The following is an 18652-nucleotide window of genomic DNA, read 5'->3' as shown; positions in this document are numbered from 1 at the left end:
TGCCAGTCTCATGTTCAGTTACTTTTCTGGTTTCTGAATTTGGAAGGGACTGAAATCAGGGAAGGGTGATGAATAGTATCTTTATGACACTCCTATTCCTCTTTACCCTGGGCGGATAGGCTGAGAAGGAAAAGATAAAGGTAAAGCAGGAAAAGCTGAAGGAAAAAGTGAAGAGGGAAAAGAAAGAGAAGGTAAAAATGAAGGAAAAGGAGGGGGTGGCCAAAGCGAAGCCAGCTTGTAAAGCAGATAAGACCCTGGCCACACAGAAGCGCCTGGAGGAACGACAGAGGCAACAGGTGATCTTGGAGGAGATGAAGAAGCCCACTGAAGATATGTGTCTGGCTGACCACCAGGTAGGGATGGGAAAGTAATCGTTCCTGGGTCATGGAGGGGCTATTCTAAGAATACTTTTTAAAGGAAGATCCTCTGAACATCCAAATTACTGCCTCTGGTATGTCTAACAGGACACCCTATTTATCCCCCCAGCCTCTGCCTGACTTCACACGCATCCCTGGTTTGACATTGCCCAGTAGGGCCTTCTCAGACTGCTTGACTGTTGTGGAGTTCCTGCATAGTTTTGGCAAGGTGCTGGGCTTTGACCCTACCAAAGATGTACCTAGCCTGGGGGTCCTGCAGGAGGGACTCTTGTGTCAAGGCGACAGCTTGGGCAAGGTTCAAGACTTGCTGGTGAGACTCCTGAAGGCTGCACTCCATGATCCTGGCTTGCCCTCCTACTGTCAGGTTAGCTTCACTTGCTAGGCAGGCTGGGAGGGTTTGGGATGCAGAATGATCTGGAGAAGTGAAGGAAATATGGCTTCTTCCTGTTTGTATTTTCTTTCTTTCTTTTTTTTTTTCCATGTACTACTTTGACTTTTGATGCTTTGATCTTGTTGCACTGATTTTCATTATTTTCCCAAGTCCTGTTTTTACCCTGTAGTTATCTCCCAGATCCACCCAATTTGACTTGGGCCCCTTTCCCTTCTCATTCCCATTATGTTCTCTTTTAAATAGTCCCTAAAGATCTTGGGAGAGAAGGTGTCTGAGATCCCTTTGACAAGAGACAATGTGTCTGAGATTCTGCGCTGCTTCCTCATGGCATATGGAGTGGAGCCAACCTTCTGTGACAGCCTGCGCACCCAGCCTTTTCAGGCCCAGCCACCTCAACAGAAAGCTGCCGTTCTGGCCTTCCTTGTGCATGAGCTCAATGGCTCCACCCTCATCATCAAGTAAGGGGTGGGGATAGTTATCCCTTGCCTGGTGGGGTGGGGTGGGGTAGGGTGTTAGCCAGCCAGAAGTCCTGGGTGATGTGCAGGAGTGATTTGGAACTAAATCTTGGTGCCATTTCTGGAGGAGCTTAAGCTTGCCTCTACTATTCATCCAGTCTAAATTCTAGGCTGAACTCTGCAGCCCCATTTACCCTAAAAGTGTCCCCCCTCTTTTTTTTTCTGCTTCTACTTCTCAAAAATTCTATTCCTTGTACCTTTGCAGTGAGATTGACAAGACTCTGGAGAGTATGTCCAGCTATAGGAAAAACAAGTGGATTGTTGAAGGCCGGCTCCGGAGGTAAGAACAAGACAGAGTTGAACTCAAAGAGGAGAAAAGGGAAAAGGGTGAAGCATAGCCAGTACTGCCTTTCCCTGGGTTTTAGGAGCTAACCAGGGGGTCAAGATGTCTCTTGGCATCATCATTTTCCTCACCACAGAGACCTTTATCCCTTTATCTATTTCAAGACTGAAAACTGCTCTGGCCAAACGAACTGGGCGACCTGAGGTAGAGATGGAAGGGTCAGAGGAAGGTCTGGGACGCAGGCGCAGTTCTCGGATCATGGAAGAAACTAGCGGCATGGAAGAAGAGGAAGAAGAAGAGGCTATAACAGTTGTCCATGGCCGTAAAAGTCGAAGAGATGGAGAGGTGCTAGCCCAAAACTAAGGAAAGTGGAAGTTAGGAAGTAAATAATGCTCTTTCTTGACTCTAGTATCTTCTCTTTTTTTTTTTTCCCACTTGTCTCTATCCAGGTTGATGCTATATCATCTAGCATTCCGGAGTTAGAGCGTCAGATAGAAAAACTCAGTAAGGTACTATAATTCCAACCCTGGGAGCTAAAAGTGTGGGCTGGGCAAGAATTAATCACCTTCAATGGTATCCATTGTATAGGGAAACTCCCATACACCAGCTGAACTCACTACTGTCTGGAAATGTTTTTTATTTATCTTTTATTTCCTTCTGCTTACCCAGCGTCAGCTCTTCTTTCGCAAAAAGCTGCTATACTCATCTCAGATGCTACGGGCAGTCTCCTTGGGTCAAGACCGTTACAGACGCCGTTACTGGGTATTGCCATATTTGGCTGGAATCTTTGTGGAAGGATCTGAGGGGAGCTTAGGTATGTATGTGTGTGTGTGTGTGTGTGTGTGTGTGTGTGTGTAAGCTTCAATTCTGAATCCTAACACAAATATTCCTTTTATTCTACTTAGTGATCTTGGGCTTCTTTCATTTTTATGAAAGTTAGTGTAGCAGTGGCTAAGAGCACAGACAGCTGCTGGGGACTACTACTGAGGCCTGACAGGCTCAAGGCTTGTTGGGTCAATTTCCATGACTAGAAAGACAAAAAATTAATCTAGAGTAAGACTGCCTAAATACCTGTGTTGCCACTTACCAGTTGTATTCTTGTTTTTTCATTTGTAAATGAGGTATACATACTTTATAAGACTATTAAGATGATTAAAGTGTTAATATTTCTAATTACAGTACTGCTTAACAGAGCTGGGGAGTGGTAAGCACAGAATGAGGCCCTGGATCTGACTAGCACTGTGCTAAGTTGGACATGGTGGTAATCCTACCACTAAGGAATTTGAGGCAGGAGGATTGTTAGTTTAAGTCCAGCCTGGGCTATATAGTGAAGCAATGTTGAGAGAGAGAGGAAAAAGAAAAAGGTCATGCATCACAGTGGACCATGTCTATAATCCTAGCCACTTGAGGCTGACATGTGAGGATCTCTGTTGCAAGCTAGCCAGGTAGAAAAGTCCAGAGACTCTTATCTACAGTTAACCACCAAAAAAGCTGGAAGTAGAGCTGTGGCTTAAGTGATAGAACATCAGCCTTGAGCAAAAAAGCTAAGAGACTATGCCCAGATTCCGAGTTCAAGCCTCTAGTACCAACACAAGTACAAAGAAAAAATACTGCAAAAGATGCAGTTGAAGCCGAGCACTGGTAGCTCAGGCCTGTAATCCTACCTACTCAGGAGGCTGAGATCTTAAGATCATGGTTCGAAGCCAGGCTGGGCAGAAAAGTCCCTGTGAGACGCTTATCTCCAATTAACTACTCAAAAACTAGAGTGGCACTGTGGCCCAAGTGGTACAGCACTAGCCTAAGAGACTCAGAGACAATGCCCAGTCCCTGAGTTCAAGTCCCACAACTCACAAAAAGAAAGATGCAGTTGATCCTTAGTCATAAATCTGATGGCTGATGATGATCGCACAATGTTTATTCCCTACTGTGTTCATTGGCATAAGTTATTATCTCCAAAAGAAGGGGGCTTAAGTCCAAGAGAAAAAGGGTATATCTTGTCTTTATATAATATTTTCCTCTATTATATGGCAGTGTCTGTCTTAAACTCTTTTATTTGTCTGTATAGTTCCTGAAGATGTGATAAAGCAGGAAACTGACTCCCTAAAGGTGGCAACCCATCCAGCATCCAGCCCTGCCCTCTTGTCTGTGAAGAAGGAGTTACCTGGCTCCAACACTCCTGCTGCTTCTCCTGCCCGGACCCGAGGCCGACCTCGAAAAACGAAGCCTGGCTCTATGCAACCTAGGCACATTAAGTCCTCTGCTAGGGGTCAGGATTCAGAACCACCTCAGGCCCAGCTTCAGCCAGAGACTCAGTCCCATCCTCAGCTTCTGGTTCCTCCCCAGCCCCAGCTTCAGTCCAATCCTCAATCCCATAATGGATTTCTGGAGCCAGAAGGTTCCCCTTTGTCTTTGGGCCAGAGCCAGCATGACCTTAGCCAGTCAGCCTTCCTGTCTTGGCTGAGCCAGACTCAGAGCCACGGCTCCCTGTTAAGTAGCTCAGTCCTCACACCCGATAGCAGCCCAGGAAAACTAGACCCAGCCCCTTCACAACCCCCAGAGGAGCCAGAGCTTGATGAGACAGAATCTGGCCCTGATCCTCAAGCACCCTGGTTTAGCTTCTCAGCCCAGATACCCTGCAATGCTGCCCCTACGCCACCCCCTGCAGTTTCTGAGGACCAACCCACTTCCTCTCCTCAGCTGTCTGCCTTTTCCAAGCCAGTAAGTAGTTAGAATTAGTGTGTGTACTTTATTTGCCACAGGCTCCATTGCCTGGCTACAGCCTGAAGTTGAGGGAACATTTAAAACGTAAGATATCCAAGTGCTCTTTCTACGTCTTCTCTTATTTACAGATGAATAGACTCAGTGCTGCCAATCCCTGTTTTCCAGTGCAGTTCTCTTCTACTCCCTTGCCCGGGGTGGTCCCTAAGAGGAGAGCAGGTGACTCTGGAGAAATGTCACAGAGTCCCACAGGGCTAGGGCAGCCAAAACGGAGAGGGAGACCTCCTAGCAAGTTCTTCAAACAGATGGAGCACCGATACCTATCCCAGTTGACAGCCCAGCCTGTCCCTCCTGGTTAGTGATCTTAAGTGGAATGGAGTTAGGTAATAGTGGTGTCCAGTGTGGGCAGTGGGATTCACAGCAGTTTCCCACCCTGCCTGCCCCTCACCACCCACCCCACATGTATATCCTTTGCTTGTAGAGATGTGCTCAGGCTGGTGGTGGATCAGAGATCCTGAGACATTGGATGCAATACTTAAGACTCTCCATCCTCGAGGCATCCGGGAGAAGGCACTTCACAAACACCTTAACAAGCACAGGGACTTCTTGCAGGAAGTCTGCTTACGGCCCTCAACTGGTAAATAGATAATTTTGACACATCCTAAGCTGAGGAGACCAAGGCAAATGATGAGCTGCTGCTATAATAATACCTGATGGACCTCTCCCTCTGCTTTCTCTCTTAGATCCCATCTTTGAGCCCAGCCAGCTACCTGCCTTTCAAGAAGAGATTATGGGCTGGTCCCCCAAAGAGAAGACATATGAGACAGACCTAGCTGTGCTTCAGTGGGTAGAGGAGCTGGAGCAGCGAGTTATCCTGTCTGATCTGCAAATTCGGGTATATAGGAATTGGTACTGGATAGCAAATTGTTCATGGGAAGAAGTCATTAAAACTTTAAATCTGTCAGGTACTTGTGGCTCATGCCTATAATCCTAGCTACTTAGGCTGAGATCTGAGGATTGTAGTTGGAAGCCAGCCCTGTGCAGAAAGGCTCAGGAACAGTGTCTAGTCCTTGAGTCCAAGCCCTAGGACGGACACGGACACACACACACACACACCCCTTAAACACGGACACACACACACACACACACCCCTTAAATCTGTTAGAAATAACAGTGTCTAGTCCTTGAGTCCAAGCCCTAGGACACACACACACACACACATACACACCAGTGTCTAGTCCTACACACACACACATACCTTAAATCTGTTAGAAATAACAGTGTCTAGTCCTTGAGTCCAAGCCCTAGGACACACACACACACACACACACCTTAAATCTGTTAGAAATGACGGAGGTTTTTTGTTGGTTTCTCAATGAGGTTTTTTGTTTTGCTTTTTGCTGGTCCTGGGGTTTGAACTCAGGACCTGGGCACTGTCCCTGAGCCACTCTGTGCTCAAAACCACTTCTGGCTTTTTTCTCTTTATGTGGTACTGAGGAATGGAACCCAGGGCTTCATGCATGCTAGGCAAGCACTCTACCACTAAGCCACATTCCCAGCCCTACAATGAATTTTGCTCCTCTTTCCCACACAAGGGCTGGACATGTCCTAGCCCAGACTCTACCCGTGAAGATTTGGCCTACTGTGAGCATCTGCCTGACTCCCAGGAGGACATCACCTGGAGAGGTCGGATCAAGGAAGGACTGGTACCTCAGCGAAAAAGTACTAACCCTCTGGACCTGGCTGTGATGCGACTGGCTGCCTTGGAACAGAATGTGGAGCGACGGTACCTGCGGGAGCCTCTCTGGCCAGCCCATGAGGTGGTGCTGGAGAAGGCCCTGCTCAGCACACCCAATGGTGCCCCTGAGGGCACTACAACAGAGATGTAAGTGACTCCCACTCCTCACATTCTAGGTCCTGGAGAGAGAAAGAAGAAGTTCCTCTCTGTAATGGGTCTTGCTCCTCAACCCAGGTTTACAACCACTTTCCCTCTGTAGATCATATGAGATCACTCCTCGAGTTCGTGTCTGGCGTCAGACACTTGAGCGGTGCCGGAGTGCAGCCCAGGTGTGCTTGTGCATGAGCCAGTTGGAGCGGTCCATTGCCTGGGAGAAGTCTGTCAACAAAGTGGTAAGAGGCTGGGAGAGCTCACAGGCTGATGAGCCAGCAGGCTGGGGTAGTTGGGGTCACTGGTAGGGAGAGGCTTTAAGAGCTCATCCTGCCTCCCACAACCTTGGTCTAGACCTGTCTAGTCTGCCGGAAGGGTGACAATGATGAATTTCTTCTGCTTTGTGATGGATGTGACCGTGGCTGCCACATTTATTGCCATCGGCCCAAAATGGAGGCTGTCCCAGAAGGTGATTGGTTTTGTGCCGTCTGTTTGGCCCAGGTAAGGCTTTCATTTTCCCAAACTGGAGTCAGTTTTCTTCTTTCATCTCATTCAGCATCAAACCTACAGATGTCTCATGCCCTCAGTCTCAGTGGGATGGGATCTTGACAGTGTTAGGGTACTTAGCCACTTAAATTCTATAGTCTTTGCTTCCTCTATTTAAAAAAAAAAAGAAAAGAAAAAAGGGCTGGGAAGGTGGCTCAGTGGTACAGTGCTTGCCTTGCATGCATGAGGCCCTGGGTTCAATTCCTCAGCACCACATAAGCAGAAAAAGTCAGAAGTGGCACTATGGCTCAAGTGATAGAGCGCCAGCCTAGAGCTGAGGAGCTGAGGGACGGCATCCAAGTGCAGGGTTCAGGCCCCATGACTGCCTCCCCCCAAAAAAAAACCCAAAACAGAAAGTTAGGTGCCATTGGCTCACGCCTGTAATTCTAGCTTCTCAGGAGGCTGAGATCAGAGGATCATGGCTCAAAGCCAGCCAGGACAAGAAAATCCTTGATACTCTTTTTTTTTTTTTAATTTAATTTTATTTGTGTCCTTGATACTCTTATTGCCAGAAAACTACTCGGAAAAAGCCAGAAGTGGCACTGTGGCTCAGGTGGTAGATTGCTAGCCTTAAGCAAAGAGAGCCTCCCGAAGAAGCCAAAGGCATGCTTCCTCAGCCAGAACTAATCTCACCATTTCCTGTCCTCAGCAGGTAGAGGAAGAATTCACTCAGAAGCCTGGCTTCCCAAAGCGAGGCCAGAAGCGGAAGAGTGGTTTTTCGCTGAACTTTCCAGAGGGTGATAGCCGCCGACGCCGCGTACTATCAAGGGGCCAAGAAAGCCCAGCAGTGCCTCGGTACTCAGAAGGACTTAGTGTGTCTCCTTCCAAGCGGCGGCGATTCTCAATGCGGAGCCAGCACAGAGATCTTACGTTCTGCGAGTGAGTTGAGCAAGTTCTAGGGATAGTTGGCTCTCCCTCTGCCAGAGGAAAGTAGCAGGGAAGAGTCAAGGTGTGAGCTCCCAGTGATAGGACCATCACTCTTGTACTGATAGGATTATCCTGATGGAGATGGAGTCCCATGATGCAGCCTGGCCTTTCCTGGAGCCTGTGAACCCACGCTTGGTGAGCGGGTACCGACGCATCATCAAGAACCCTATGGATTTCTCCACCATGCGGGAACGGCTGCTCCGGGGAGGGTAAGTGCAAGTTCACTCCTCTAGTCCTATTTCATTGTGCGCCTCATAGTGCTTACACCTACCTCCACCTCTATCTCTGTGCAGGTATACCAGCTCAGAGGAGTTTGCAGCTGATGCCCTCTTGGTCTTTGACAACTGCCAGACCTTCAATGAGGATGACTCTGAAGTTGGCAAGGCTGGGCACATCATGCGCCGCTTCTTTGAGAGCCGCTGGGAGGAGTTTTATCAGGGAAAACAGGCCAATCTGTGAGGCAAGGGAGGTGTGGCATTTTCCCCTCCTTCCAACAGAAAAACCTGCCATTCTCACCTGCTGATGCTGCCCTGGGTCCAGACTCAAGTCAGATAATAGCCCTGACTTTTGACCCTGCCCTTGGCAGCACCCACGTCCTCTTGTCCCCAGTTCCCTTTTTTCCCTTCCTCTCTTGCTCCTCAAGTAAGAGGTGCAGAGATGAGGTCCTCCTGGACTGAAAGCCAAAAAAGAAAGAAAGAAAAATAATTTTTCTTTTCTGTTTTATTTCCTGATTAAAAAATGGGGAGGGGAAAGAAGTCCCTATTTCCTCTTCCCAGCTTCCTCTCCTTCCCTGTTCATGCCCCAGCATTCTGGGGTTATTTAACAATAGCAATAGTTCTAGTGAATGTGTGAAACCGAGAAACACTCTGTACTGTGTGCGGACCCGCAGTGACGGCCAGTAAAGTGGACTTAACTCCCAAGTGTGTCGAGCCGGACACCGGGCCCTGAACATGCTGCTTCCATGTTCAGTCTCTTCCCTGCTTCTCACTTTCTCTCTTTTTTTTCTTTTTCCTTTCCTCCCACCCCATTTTTCAGATTTTTCTCTCATCCAATAATATAAAACTTATCGTGTACGGGTTCTTTCCTCCCCAATCTTTTTCTCCTTCAAAAGAAAAAAAAAAGTTCAGAGGTCCCTGTCTTTCTCTGTCCTCATCTTCCTGCCAATAACTATCCTTCTAAAATGTTGTATCCTCCTCACATGCTGAGTTTCCAGCCTTTTCTGAAACTCAGTGGCTGGGGAGAGGGCAGGCAGGCACCCTGAGCCTTCCAGCCTCCTTCCCAAATCTCCCTCTTGGGAACTCCTCAGGGACAACTACTGCTGAGTTGGGGTGCACCTCCGAAGTGGAGGCCAAGTAGCAATTGACTGGCCTCAGAGAAAGGAAGAGAGAAAGGCATTGTGTTTGCACGTATGTGTGCATGTAAAAGTGTGTGTGTGTGTGTGTGTGTGAGAGAGAGAGAGAGCTAGACACCCAAGATAGAGTGAGCAAGCAAGTGTGAGTGACCCTGTTTTGTTTGATAGGATCCATTCAGTCTCCCCAAGTGTCTGTTTCTATTCCCACCTTTCCTATTGTTGCATACTAATACTTTTATCTTTGGGAAACCACAGGAACTCTTTGTCTGGGGACAAGGCTGTCTCTCTCCTCTCTCCTGGTCATTTCTCTTCCATCCTCTTCAAACTGTGCAATCTTTCAGCAGGAACTCCCTCTCCTCTCAGTAGCTTTGAGTCTGAAGCTTTTGCAGGGAGAAGGGTAGAACTGGATCTTTCCTAACCCATGACCATCCATGGGTTTAGTTGTGTTTTCTTCATCTACTTCATAGCCCATACCCCTTCCCTAGCAGCAGAGACCCTGGAGGACAGGAGAGGCTGGGAGGAGGGGTTTTGGGTCCACAACTGCCCTATGTGTGACTGTGCCCAAAGTAAGCCCCCAATATGTGAGAGGAAAGCTGCTAACTCCAAACTATAGCCATGGGCCTCTGGCCCCCTGCTTTCCTGCTCAGCAGAGCCCCTTCCATTAGAGATTACGGGTACTTGCACTGGGGAGGTGGCTGCTGGCTGGCCTAAGCAGAGAGCTGAGGCATCCAAGAAATGTTCCATTGGGGGGGGGGGGCACCAGGCAAGATGGAGCGTTCCTTATACTTATGGCAGCACTGAGGGGGTGGGGCAGTGTAGGTCCTGGGCAGTCCCTTTATCCTTTATGTCCCTTCTCCCCCCATAGCCTATTTCTAAAGTCGCCTTTTCTGTCAGATAAACCTCAAAACTTTTAATTTTATTTGAGATTTTTTTTTGCTTTTAAATAAGAGGTGGATTGAAGAATATTTGAATTGACTTTATATTATGCATAAATATTTATATTTTATCTAAATAACTGCGCCGTAACAAATTTTGTGTTAGATGTTTGGAACTGTTATAGTTGGGGGCTCCACTTTTCTCCCCATGGCAATTTTCCTGGCCTAAAATGTCCTACTAGAGTAATTCATGGTTGGCGGTGAGGTGGAGACAGGGAGTGAAGTCTCAGTTGTTCCTGCTTTGTGTTCCTCTCCCGGCTCCATCTCTCCTTAGGGACCAGGCACTCTTAAAATGGGGTGGAGTCCTAGACTCAGTTTGAAGAAGTCAGGGCTGCAGAGGGTGTGGGGATAAGGCATGATCAGAGGAGCCATTTTTTTCCTCATCCTCACTGCCCCCTGGAGTTAGGTGGATTTTCCATATTGTGTATTTGCTAAGGAAGGCAGGTTAAGGTAAAAGGACAGCCCACCCCCAGCCCCTCTGTTTCCCTCCCCATTAGTCTGGTAACAGCTTAAAAAAAAACCACACCATCAACACCAAGTTTCAATGTTCCTTTTACAACAAAAGGGACTGACTTTTTATATAACCAAATGTGGTGTTTTAGTGACTTTTTGATAATGTACAGTTTTTTGTGAATTTAAATTTATTTCTTTCTATATTTTTAGGACCAATCTCATTTTTAATAAGGTTTAAAAAAGGAAAAAAAAAGCCTAGAGAAAAAAAACAACCTGTTTTTGCCATGTGATGTTCCACAAGTGCAGCTGTAGAAAAGTGCTTGTCAGTTGAATAAAAACCACATTTGATAGAGATTCAAAGGACTCTGTGTCTTTGTTCCTTTCAGCATTGACTCTCACACATACCTAAGGGGCTGACTGGATGTTGATCGATATGACTGGCTTGGTATGAGAGACAGGTTTACCTCTCAGCCTAGGCAGAATTCTGTACACTTCGTTCCCTACCCGTGCCCTTGTGGCTCTAGGGTCCTGTTGGAAAGTCTTTGAGGTGCAGGGCAAAATGAGAGTCAGTGTGTTGGTCCCTGCCTCCTTGTATGCAGAGTCTTCTCCTCCCAAGCTGCCCCTGGGTTCCTAGGGTAGCAAATACAGGCCCATCACCAAGCCAGGAGCTAGTGGCTCACATGTAATCCTAGCTACTCAAGCTGATCTCTGAGGAGCACAATATGAAGCCAGCCTGGGCAGAAAAGTCCATGAGGCTCTTAATCTCCAATTAACCACCAGAAAACATAGTGGGAGATGTGGCTCAAGTGGTAGCTAGCCTTGAGCACAAAGGGCTCAGGGAGAGTGCCCAAGGCCTAAGTTCAAGCCCCAGGACTGACTTGAGAAAAAGAAAGAAAATACACCAACACTCTGGATTTTATGTTTTATTTAAAAAAGCCAAAATGAAGCTCTTACCAAGTTATAGGTTACAGGAAAAGACAAAGGGTCAGAAAAGGGAAAAAGCTAGAAAGGTGGTATTGGCCTAAACATGGGAAGAGTATAAAACTAGAGGTCTCTGCATAAGGAAAAACACGTACAAAATGTGTTTTAAGTATAAATTAAACTCATTTCTTCTCCAGGTGATAAGTGCACACAACAGAGGATCCACCCACTCAATGTGGACAAAAAGGGTATGTGTTAAGAGAGTCAACACCAGCGATGGGGAGGGGAGAGGGGGGTTGGTCAGGCTGGAAAAGTTGAGAATCTCATCTCCCTCTAGGCTGGCAGCAATTCCTCAACCCTGTAGACAAATGGAGTTGAGGTAGAGAAGGAGCATCTGCTTCCAGCACTAACTAAAATTACTAACTCCCTCTTTGGTGCTTGCTTACCTTCTCATTTGGTAGCCCCACTAATGAATTCTCCTAAATTCTAAGCTCTGCTCTGATTGTGGTAGTCTGGGGTAACCAACCATTGTTATCCTAAGTGGTCACCACTCAAGTCTCCCCATGGCCTGCCACAGATAGGTCCTACCAAATAGACCTGTCTGGGGTTTACACTCGTCTAGGACGGTCAGTGAGCCAAAAATACCCAGAGAAGACATCCCAGAAACAACCATTAGGAGAGTCTGCATTTGTTGATGCGCCCTTTCTAGCCCCAGCTTCCTAACCCTCATGAAGACAAGGACAAGATGCAATATAAGTCAGGTGTTGGTGTCCTTGTTGAATTGTGAGGTTGAGGTAGATAAGTAACAAGGATGAGGAAGTTTGGGGATGGGCTTGTTGGACATGCTTATTGGATAGGCAGGACAAAGCAGTGGTCACAGGTGATGAGAGCACCCAGCTTCCTCATGTGAAGGAAGAGAGCTGCAGGCTAGTTTTAGCTGCTGAGGGAAAACTGGAGGGGGGGGGGTGAACAGCTGAGTAAACTGGAGTCTGCTAATGCTTGCAAAGACCTAAGGCAAGCTGTCTCGAAATGGAGTAGCTGATTTTAAAGGCAATCAGGAAGAATTCATGTAACAAGGCACAAAACTATAGGACCTATAGACAGGCTAGGATGACTCCCGCCTGTTTCTCTGACGTGCACTATTCGAGGCCTGGAAGAAGATAGGGCCAGTTTGGACCTGACTACCCATCCAAGTGTTGCTCTTGGCTAAGGAATGCAAACTGATAATGCTGCTGTCCTGATAGGAGCTATGCTGCCGTGTTCCCATAAGGTGGGCTCCTGTTGAGGAGCAACACTGGTTCTTTGTTGTTGATGAGACTCTCTCTCCTGTGTAGTAGCTTAGGCTGGCCTTGAAGTTGTCCTGTCTGCCTCCCAGCATGCTGGGATTATCAAAGGATGCCACTATATTCGGTTTGCAATAGTCTTTTCTAGAAGCCACTGCCAAAGACCCATGCAACATCAGCAGGGGCTCTCACCATGCTTCTGGTGGGGCAACAGCCCAGATTTAGGTCTTGGCTTCAGCGACTTGATGTAGTCACAGCAAATGAGCCCTGAAGACACTGGAGAATGGAGAAAGGTGAATGAAGCTTACCTACTTGCAAGGTAGGTAGGAGGAGGAAGGGAATAGGGTGGTGGTGGCCTAACCAGAGGTGAGCAGCAAAGTCTGGTCTTCTGCCTCAGTGCAAATACTATCATCTCCCACCCCTGTTTATTCCTGATGAGGGCAGTTACCTTCTCTGAGCCAGTGGGCTTCCCAGACTGGGCAGCTCTTCAAATTCTTTGGTTGAGAACACAAAACTAACCATGTTCCCCATCATTCCTATGCCTTCCTCATGGGCTTCTGTATCCTCAAAGTCAAATCTCTTTGGGGTCTGAGAGTAGCAGTCATAATGGCATGGGATGAAATGGACTTGGGGCCTAGTGAAGGAACAGACTCTGGTAGTTTCTATTAAAAACCAAGAAAAGAATTTTGAAAGCAACTGTAATAAGTGGGGGTGAGATGCAAAAGACAAGAAAAACCTGACTGTAAAGACAGGATTCAGAAACACTAGGCATAGTGTTTAGCCCTGCCTTTCTCCAGTCACACCCACCATCAGAAATCAGCTTTTTTAAAAAGGGAAAATAGGAGTGTAGACCAAAAGCACCAAAAAGAAATTAGTGGGATTAGCCATGACAAAAACAACTGCAGGCTCCCCCGTCACTCCCATGTCCATACCGGCCCCAATCAGAAACACTCAGATTCACATAAAATGCTCAAATGGTAATTAGAAAACGTACACAACGCATCTGACCATATTAAGCACAGAGGAAGGAGACAAGCGTGGCTTCTAAGAGGCAGACAGAGCTGCAGTGTCATCGGGGTTATGGGAACCCTCCCCCACAAATAACCTACCAAGACTCCTCAATCTACCTCCAGTCCAATGAACAGACGTCTGGGTTTTTCTCTTAATGGCCTCCCACAAGAAAGTAGCTCTGCTGTACTTCTGTTTACTAAGGGTTAGGGACACAAAAAAGAATTATCTAGTTAGCCTTCTAGAAGGCTACTGGGTTTGGATAAGCCTTTCCTGCAGAACCAATGAGAAAACAGTAGCCAGGTTTTTTGTTTGTTTGGTTGGTTTTTTGCGCTTTATCTTTGTATCCTCCCAGTGGTCCAACTCCCTTACTGGTAGGACATACAGAGGGACAATCTGGAGCTAGGGAGGGCTGGAACCCTCAATTCTGGGGTGAGAGGCAAGGGGGGAAAGCTAGACCCCAAGTTCTGCATACAGAGACGAAGCCACAGTTTTTCTCCTCTGCTCTGACACTGTCTTCTGAGCTCCATCACTTGTTTGCCCAATTGTCTCAGGAGACATACCTGGCCCCCAACACCAAGGGGGACTTTGTGTGGGAGCAAGTGTCTGGGAGAAGCCAGGAATAGGATCTTACTTCCTAGTGGATGGGCAAAGCTTTCTCCTACCTGTCTCTATGTGCAGTCAGGTCTTGCAGAAGATGACAGTTAAAAGACCAGAGAGATTTTAAAATGTCTTTCCTGATCTTGTGAAGAATGAGGTGGGATGTAGATTGCTCTATTCTCCCCTACCTCCCTGTTGGCCTTCTACAAGAAGGAAAATTATTTCTGATGTGCTGGATCCCTGGAGAAGGGGTCCAAATATACCAGATCAGGGGGAGGGGAGATTACTCAGCACACTTAGGAGAGCTCTGTCCACGTTCTGTCCTTGTCCCACCTCGATTCTTTCAAGCCAGATGTGCTGGCCTGTGCACAACAGCAATGCACTATGCAAGGATGGCTCTTGCATAGAGATGTCAAAGGTTACAACAGTTCCATCCCTCCCAACCAGGTGTAGTAATGTCAAAAGGCACTTTGTGTCCAGGGTGCAGGTTCACCTGACTCCCAGAGGGCAGAGAAGCATTGTTTTCATCAAAGCACTAGTGATGTTTTGAGCCAGAAAAATCTTTGACGGTATTTGTATACCATTGGCTAGCCATCAGCATCCAGGCCGACACCAACTAGCTACCAGTAGCGCACACAACCATCCTTGGGCATGGCAATGAAAGATGTCAGATATCAGGAACCATCTCTTGGGGGATAAAGCCACCTGCAGTCAAGAACCACTGGTCCATGGGTGAAACAGCAGGTCTTCCCCAGTGGGAAGGAGGCTGATGTGGATTTGGCAAGGTCACAGCTGCAGACAGTACATAATACAGCAATGAGCTGCAGGGAAAAACGAGGCTGAGAGACCCAGCAGAAGAGAAGATCCTCCCAGGGCAGGAGAGCAGACATTCCTGAAAATCTGAGGCTGGGAACAAAGCTTCCTATGAAGGTGGTAGGCTGGGCAGTGAATGCTAGTCACAAGCCAGTAAGTCTGTCATTCCGGAACTTGCCAGGAAAGAGGCAAATTTGCTTCAAGGATGGCTTTTGAAGGGTGTGAGGTGGTTTCTTTTTTCTTTTTCTTTTCGTGCCAGTACTGAGGCTTGAACTCAAGGCCTAGACACTGTCCCTTAGCTCTTTCATTCAAAGCTGGTATTCCACCTCTTGAGTCACAGCTCCATTTCCAGCTTTTGGAGTGGTTAATTGGAGATAAGACACTCATGCACCTTCCTGGCCATGATCTTCAGATCTCAGCCTTCTGAGTAGCTTAGAATTACAGGTGTTAGCCACGAGTGCACAGCAGGTGAGGTGGTTTCCTGGAGCCTAGTTCACAGCTGTGCTTACTGTAGCCAGACTCTAGTCTTTTCTTCCCAAGATGAGACAGAGCCAGGGAGCAAGCTACTTCCTCTGGCTGTTAGGATTCTACTTTGTCCTTGCCCATTCATTCTCCACCTCCAAACTTACAGGAAATTTCATTCAAAAAAGAAATTCACAAAAACTAAAAAAAAAAAAAAAAAAAAAGCAAAGCAGGAAAGCTCAGCTATATGGAAAAGAAAAACAGAACAACTTGGATGAGAGAAAGCAAACCAAAAAAAAATGTGTAAAAAGGAGACTGATGTGAGCTGAGAGTTTTACAAAACAAAGTCTGCATATTTCTTAAACACATACACACATATCAAAAAAAAAGTCCATAACCAAACGCAGCAAGCAGGCTCCTTTGTCAGCCTTCTAGCACCATGTCTTTCTGTTTTTTGTTTTGGTTTAAAGAGATAATTCCAATCATTTTAAAAGCCTTCTCAAATCACGCCAATGAATAATTAAAAAAAAAAAAAGTTCTTCATGCAGATGAGAAGCTCCAGCCGCCATGTCTCTTTGGGGTAGGAGAAAAGTACATTGCAAGAAAAACAAAGCAAAAAACTTTCTTTGCAAAAGAAAAAGGTTTCTTTGATCTCCTTGAGTGTAGCACATAGAAAAAGTGACAGGTGCCCAGCCTCCGTCAGCAATGAAGAAACAGCACAGGGCAGGAGTGTCAAGGTTTCTTCTCTTGGCCCAGGTCTGTGAAAAACGATGCCCAATCGTTAGTCCATAATACAGTCTACAGATGGTAACTTGCTTAACCCTTGAGTCTGGGGGTGTTTCCAAGAATTTTCTCTGTTTGTGTGTGTGTACACGCATGCAGGCGAGTGCCAGCTCTGGGGCTTGAACCTAGGGCCTGGGTGCTGTCCTTGAGCTTTTGTGCTTTTGTGTGCAAGGCTAGTGCTCTACCATTTGAGCCACAGCTCTACCTTCTGATGGTTTAATTGAAAATCGTCTCTTGGGCTTTCCTGTCCAGGCTGGCTTCCAACCATGGTCCTCAGATCTCAGCCTCCTGAGTCGCTAGGATTACAGGTGTGAGCCACCTGTATTCTTTGCCTAAGAATTCATTTCTATTCAATGAATGGAAATGGAGGTGAATGCTAAAGGTAGCCTAAATCAGAGGCTGTGCTAGGGGCATGTCCCCTAGCTGGAGCTTCTTACCTGTCGTTACTTGCTGAACTGGAAAGAGTAAACCCCATGGTCTGAGGGTGTCTCCACTGCCACTTGATTTTGCTGGCCACTGTTCTCCTGCAGCACAGCCAAGAAGAAGAGTCACTCACATAAAGTAGCCTCACCGGAGCCCACCACTGTCCTGTGAGGATGCACCCCAGCACCACACTGCAGCTGTACTGGGAACATTTCGTGAGGCAATTCAAGATAGTATCCTGGCATTAACCTCTCTGGCCATGACATAGACAAAATCTTTGCTTCCTATATTTGTTTTTCCAGTGGTGGAGGAGCCAGTTCTGGGGCTTGAACTCAGAACCTTAGGGCACCTTCTCTGAGCTTTTTCACTTGACGAGAGTCCTACCATTTGAGCCACAGCTCCACTTCTGGCTTTTGCTTGTTAAATGGAGGTAAAAGTCACATGGACGTTTCCTGCCCAGGCTGGCTTTAAACCTTGATCTTCAGCTCTCAGCTTCCTGAGTAGCTCCTGGTTTCCAGTTGCTTCCTATGTTCTTCATGTACCTCCCAGCTATTTGTGAACACAGACTCAGCACCCTGGGGAGAGGAAGGTCCTTTCCTCACTGTATAGAAATGGTGCGCTTACCTCAACTGAAACGTTAGAAGAAGGCACAGGTGGGTACTGGGAGATGTAAGCTCCTTGCATAGTGGCAGCTGTTGGCATGTACTAGAATAAAAACACCAAGAGATTACAAAATGGTTCTTGGTGGTGGGGGATGGCAAAAGTGCGGAGGCTGAAGGTTGATCTCAGGGCCTCATGCTTGCTTGGCTCTTGCTCTACCACTTGAGCCATACCTCCAGCCCTGATTTTTGCTGCTCATTTTTGGAGATGGAATCTAGCAAACCTTTTCTGCCTGGGCTGGTCTTGTGATCCTCCAGATCTCAGCCTCTTGAATAGCTAGGATTACAGGCATGTGTCACTGATTCTCAGCTCTGGGGAGCTTTATAAAATACTAATACCAGGAAACAGAGATTTTTTTTTTTTTTTTGCTTATGTGGTGCTGAGGAAACGAACCCAGGGCCTCAGGCATGCAAGGCAAGCCCTCTACCACTGAGCCACCTTCCCAGCCCATGTGTTTCTTTTTGTTTTGTTTTGTTGGTCAGTCGTGGGGCTTGAACTCTGGGCTTGGGGGCTGTCCCTACGCTCTTGAGCTCAAGGCAAGTGCTCTACCACTTGAGCCATAGCGCCACTTCCAGTTTTCTTAGTGGTTTAATGGAGATAAGAGTCTATGGACTTTCCTGCTTGGGCTGGCTTTGAACCTTGATCCTCAGATCTCAGCCTTTCCTAAGTGGCTAGGATTACAGATGTGAACTACCGGTGCCCTGCTAGAGATGTGTTTCAAGAGAGCATGAGAGGGGCTGGGAAAGTGGCTCAGTGGTAGAGCGCTTGCCTTGCATGCATGAGGCCCTGGGTTCGATTCCTCAGCACCACATAAGCAAAAAGAAAAAAAGCCGGAAGTGGTGCTGTGGCTCAAGTGGTAGAGCACTAGCCTTGAGCTGAAGACAGAGTTCAGGCCCCACAACTGGAACCCCCCCCCCAAAAAAAAGCATGAGACACTGAGTTCAAGCCCCAGTATTGGCACAAAAACAAAACCTGATAGAGATTCTAATTTTCTTTGTCTCTGTGCTGCCTTTTTTTTTTTCTTTTTCAGTACCAAGGTTTGAACTCAGGGACTCTTTGCTAAGCAACAACTTTTAACCACTTGAGCCATGCTCCAACCTGCATACTTCTTAAAGCATTCCAGGTGGTGCTAGCACTCTCTGGCATAGAAAAGCATCTAGCTGCATGACTGCTCTTCCTTACCACCTGCTTCCTCCTGCCCCTCACCCTCCTGCACAGAAAGCCCCAAAGAAACCTAATGCACTTCATCTTTTCTTCCTGTTACTATTTGGCCATGTATTTCTAGGAATATGAATCAGGTCTTTTTTTTTTTTTT

General features: G+C 47.1%; 2 protein-coding genes across 6 annotated transcripts in view; one reads left to right on the top strand and one right to left on the bottom strand.

The window, feature by feature from the left end:
* Baz2a (bromodomain adjacent to zinc finger domain, 2A) overlaps positions 1–10738 on the top strand; it is a 42164-nt gene extending 31426 nt beyond the window's left edge. For 3 of the 5 annotated variants that reach the window (XM_013021467.1, XM_013021457.1, XM_013021447.1), the window contains 17 exons: positions 120–353; positions 487–741; positions 1012–1226; positions 1489–1563; positions 1731–1911; positions 2016–2075; positions 2236–2380; positions 3632–4284; positions 4416–4638; positions 4766–4921; positions 5028–5179; positions 5880–6169; positions 6282–6414; positions 6527–6673; positions 7368–7597; positions 7711–7854; positions 7939–10738. In XM_013021467.1, coding sequence (XP_012876921.1) covers positions 120–353; positions 487–741; positions 1012–1226; positions 1489–1563; positions 1731–1911; positions 2016–2075; positions 2236–2380; positions 3632–4284; positions 4416–4638; positions 4766–4921; positions 5028–5179; positions 5880–6169; positions 6282–6414; positions 6527–6673; positions 7368–7597; positions 7711–7854; positions 7939–8104 — 3459 coding nt within the window. In that variant the 3' untranslated portion in view covers positions 8105–10738. The remainder of the gene's footprint in view (positions 1–119; positions 354–486; positions 742–1011; positions 1227–1488; positions 1564–1730; positions 1912–2015; positions 2076–2235; positions 2381–3631; positions 4285–4415; positions 4639–4765; positions 4922–5027; positions 5180–5879; positions 6170–6281; positions 6415–6526; positions 6674–7367; positions 7598–7710; positions 7855–7938) is intronic. The other 2 variants (XM_013021477.1, XM_013021487.1) reach the window with 2 other exon arrangements.
* Positions 10739–15719: 4981 nt separating this feature from the next.
* The window catches only part of Rbms2 (RNA binding motif, single stranded interacting protein 2), a 46827-nt gene continuing 43894 nt past the window's right edge, over positions 15720–18652 (bottom strand). The window contains exons 11-13 of the mRNA XM_013018393.1: positions 17302–17382; positions 16692–16778; positions 15720–16229 (exon numbers count right to left, since the gene is read on the bottom strand). Coding sequence (XP_012873847.1) covers positions 16698–16778; positions 17302–17382 — 162 coding nt within the window. The 3' untranslated portion in view covers positions 15720–16229; positions 16692–16697. The remainder of the gene's footprint in view (positions 16230–16691; positions 16779–17301; positions 17383–18652) is intronic.

This window comes from Dipodomys ordii, unplaced genomic scaffold, assembly GCF_000151885.1.
Source record: "Dipodomys ordii isolate 6190 unplaced genomic scaffold, Dord_2.0 Scaffold3, whole genome shotgun sequence".
Taxonomy (NCBI): domain Eukaryota; kingdom Metazoa; phylum Chordata; class Mammalia; order Rodentia; family Heteromyidae; genus Dipodomys; species Dipodomys ordii.
The sequence above is the reverse complement of the archived record's forward strand: the minus strand, read 5'-3'. Positions and strand labels throughout refer to the sequence as shown.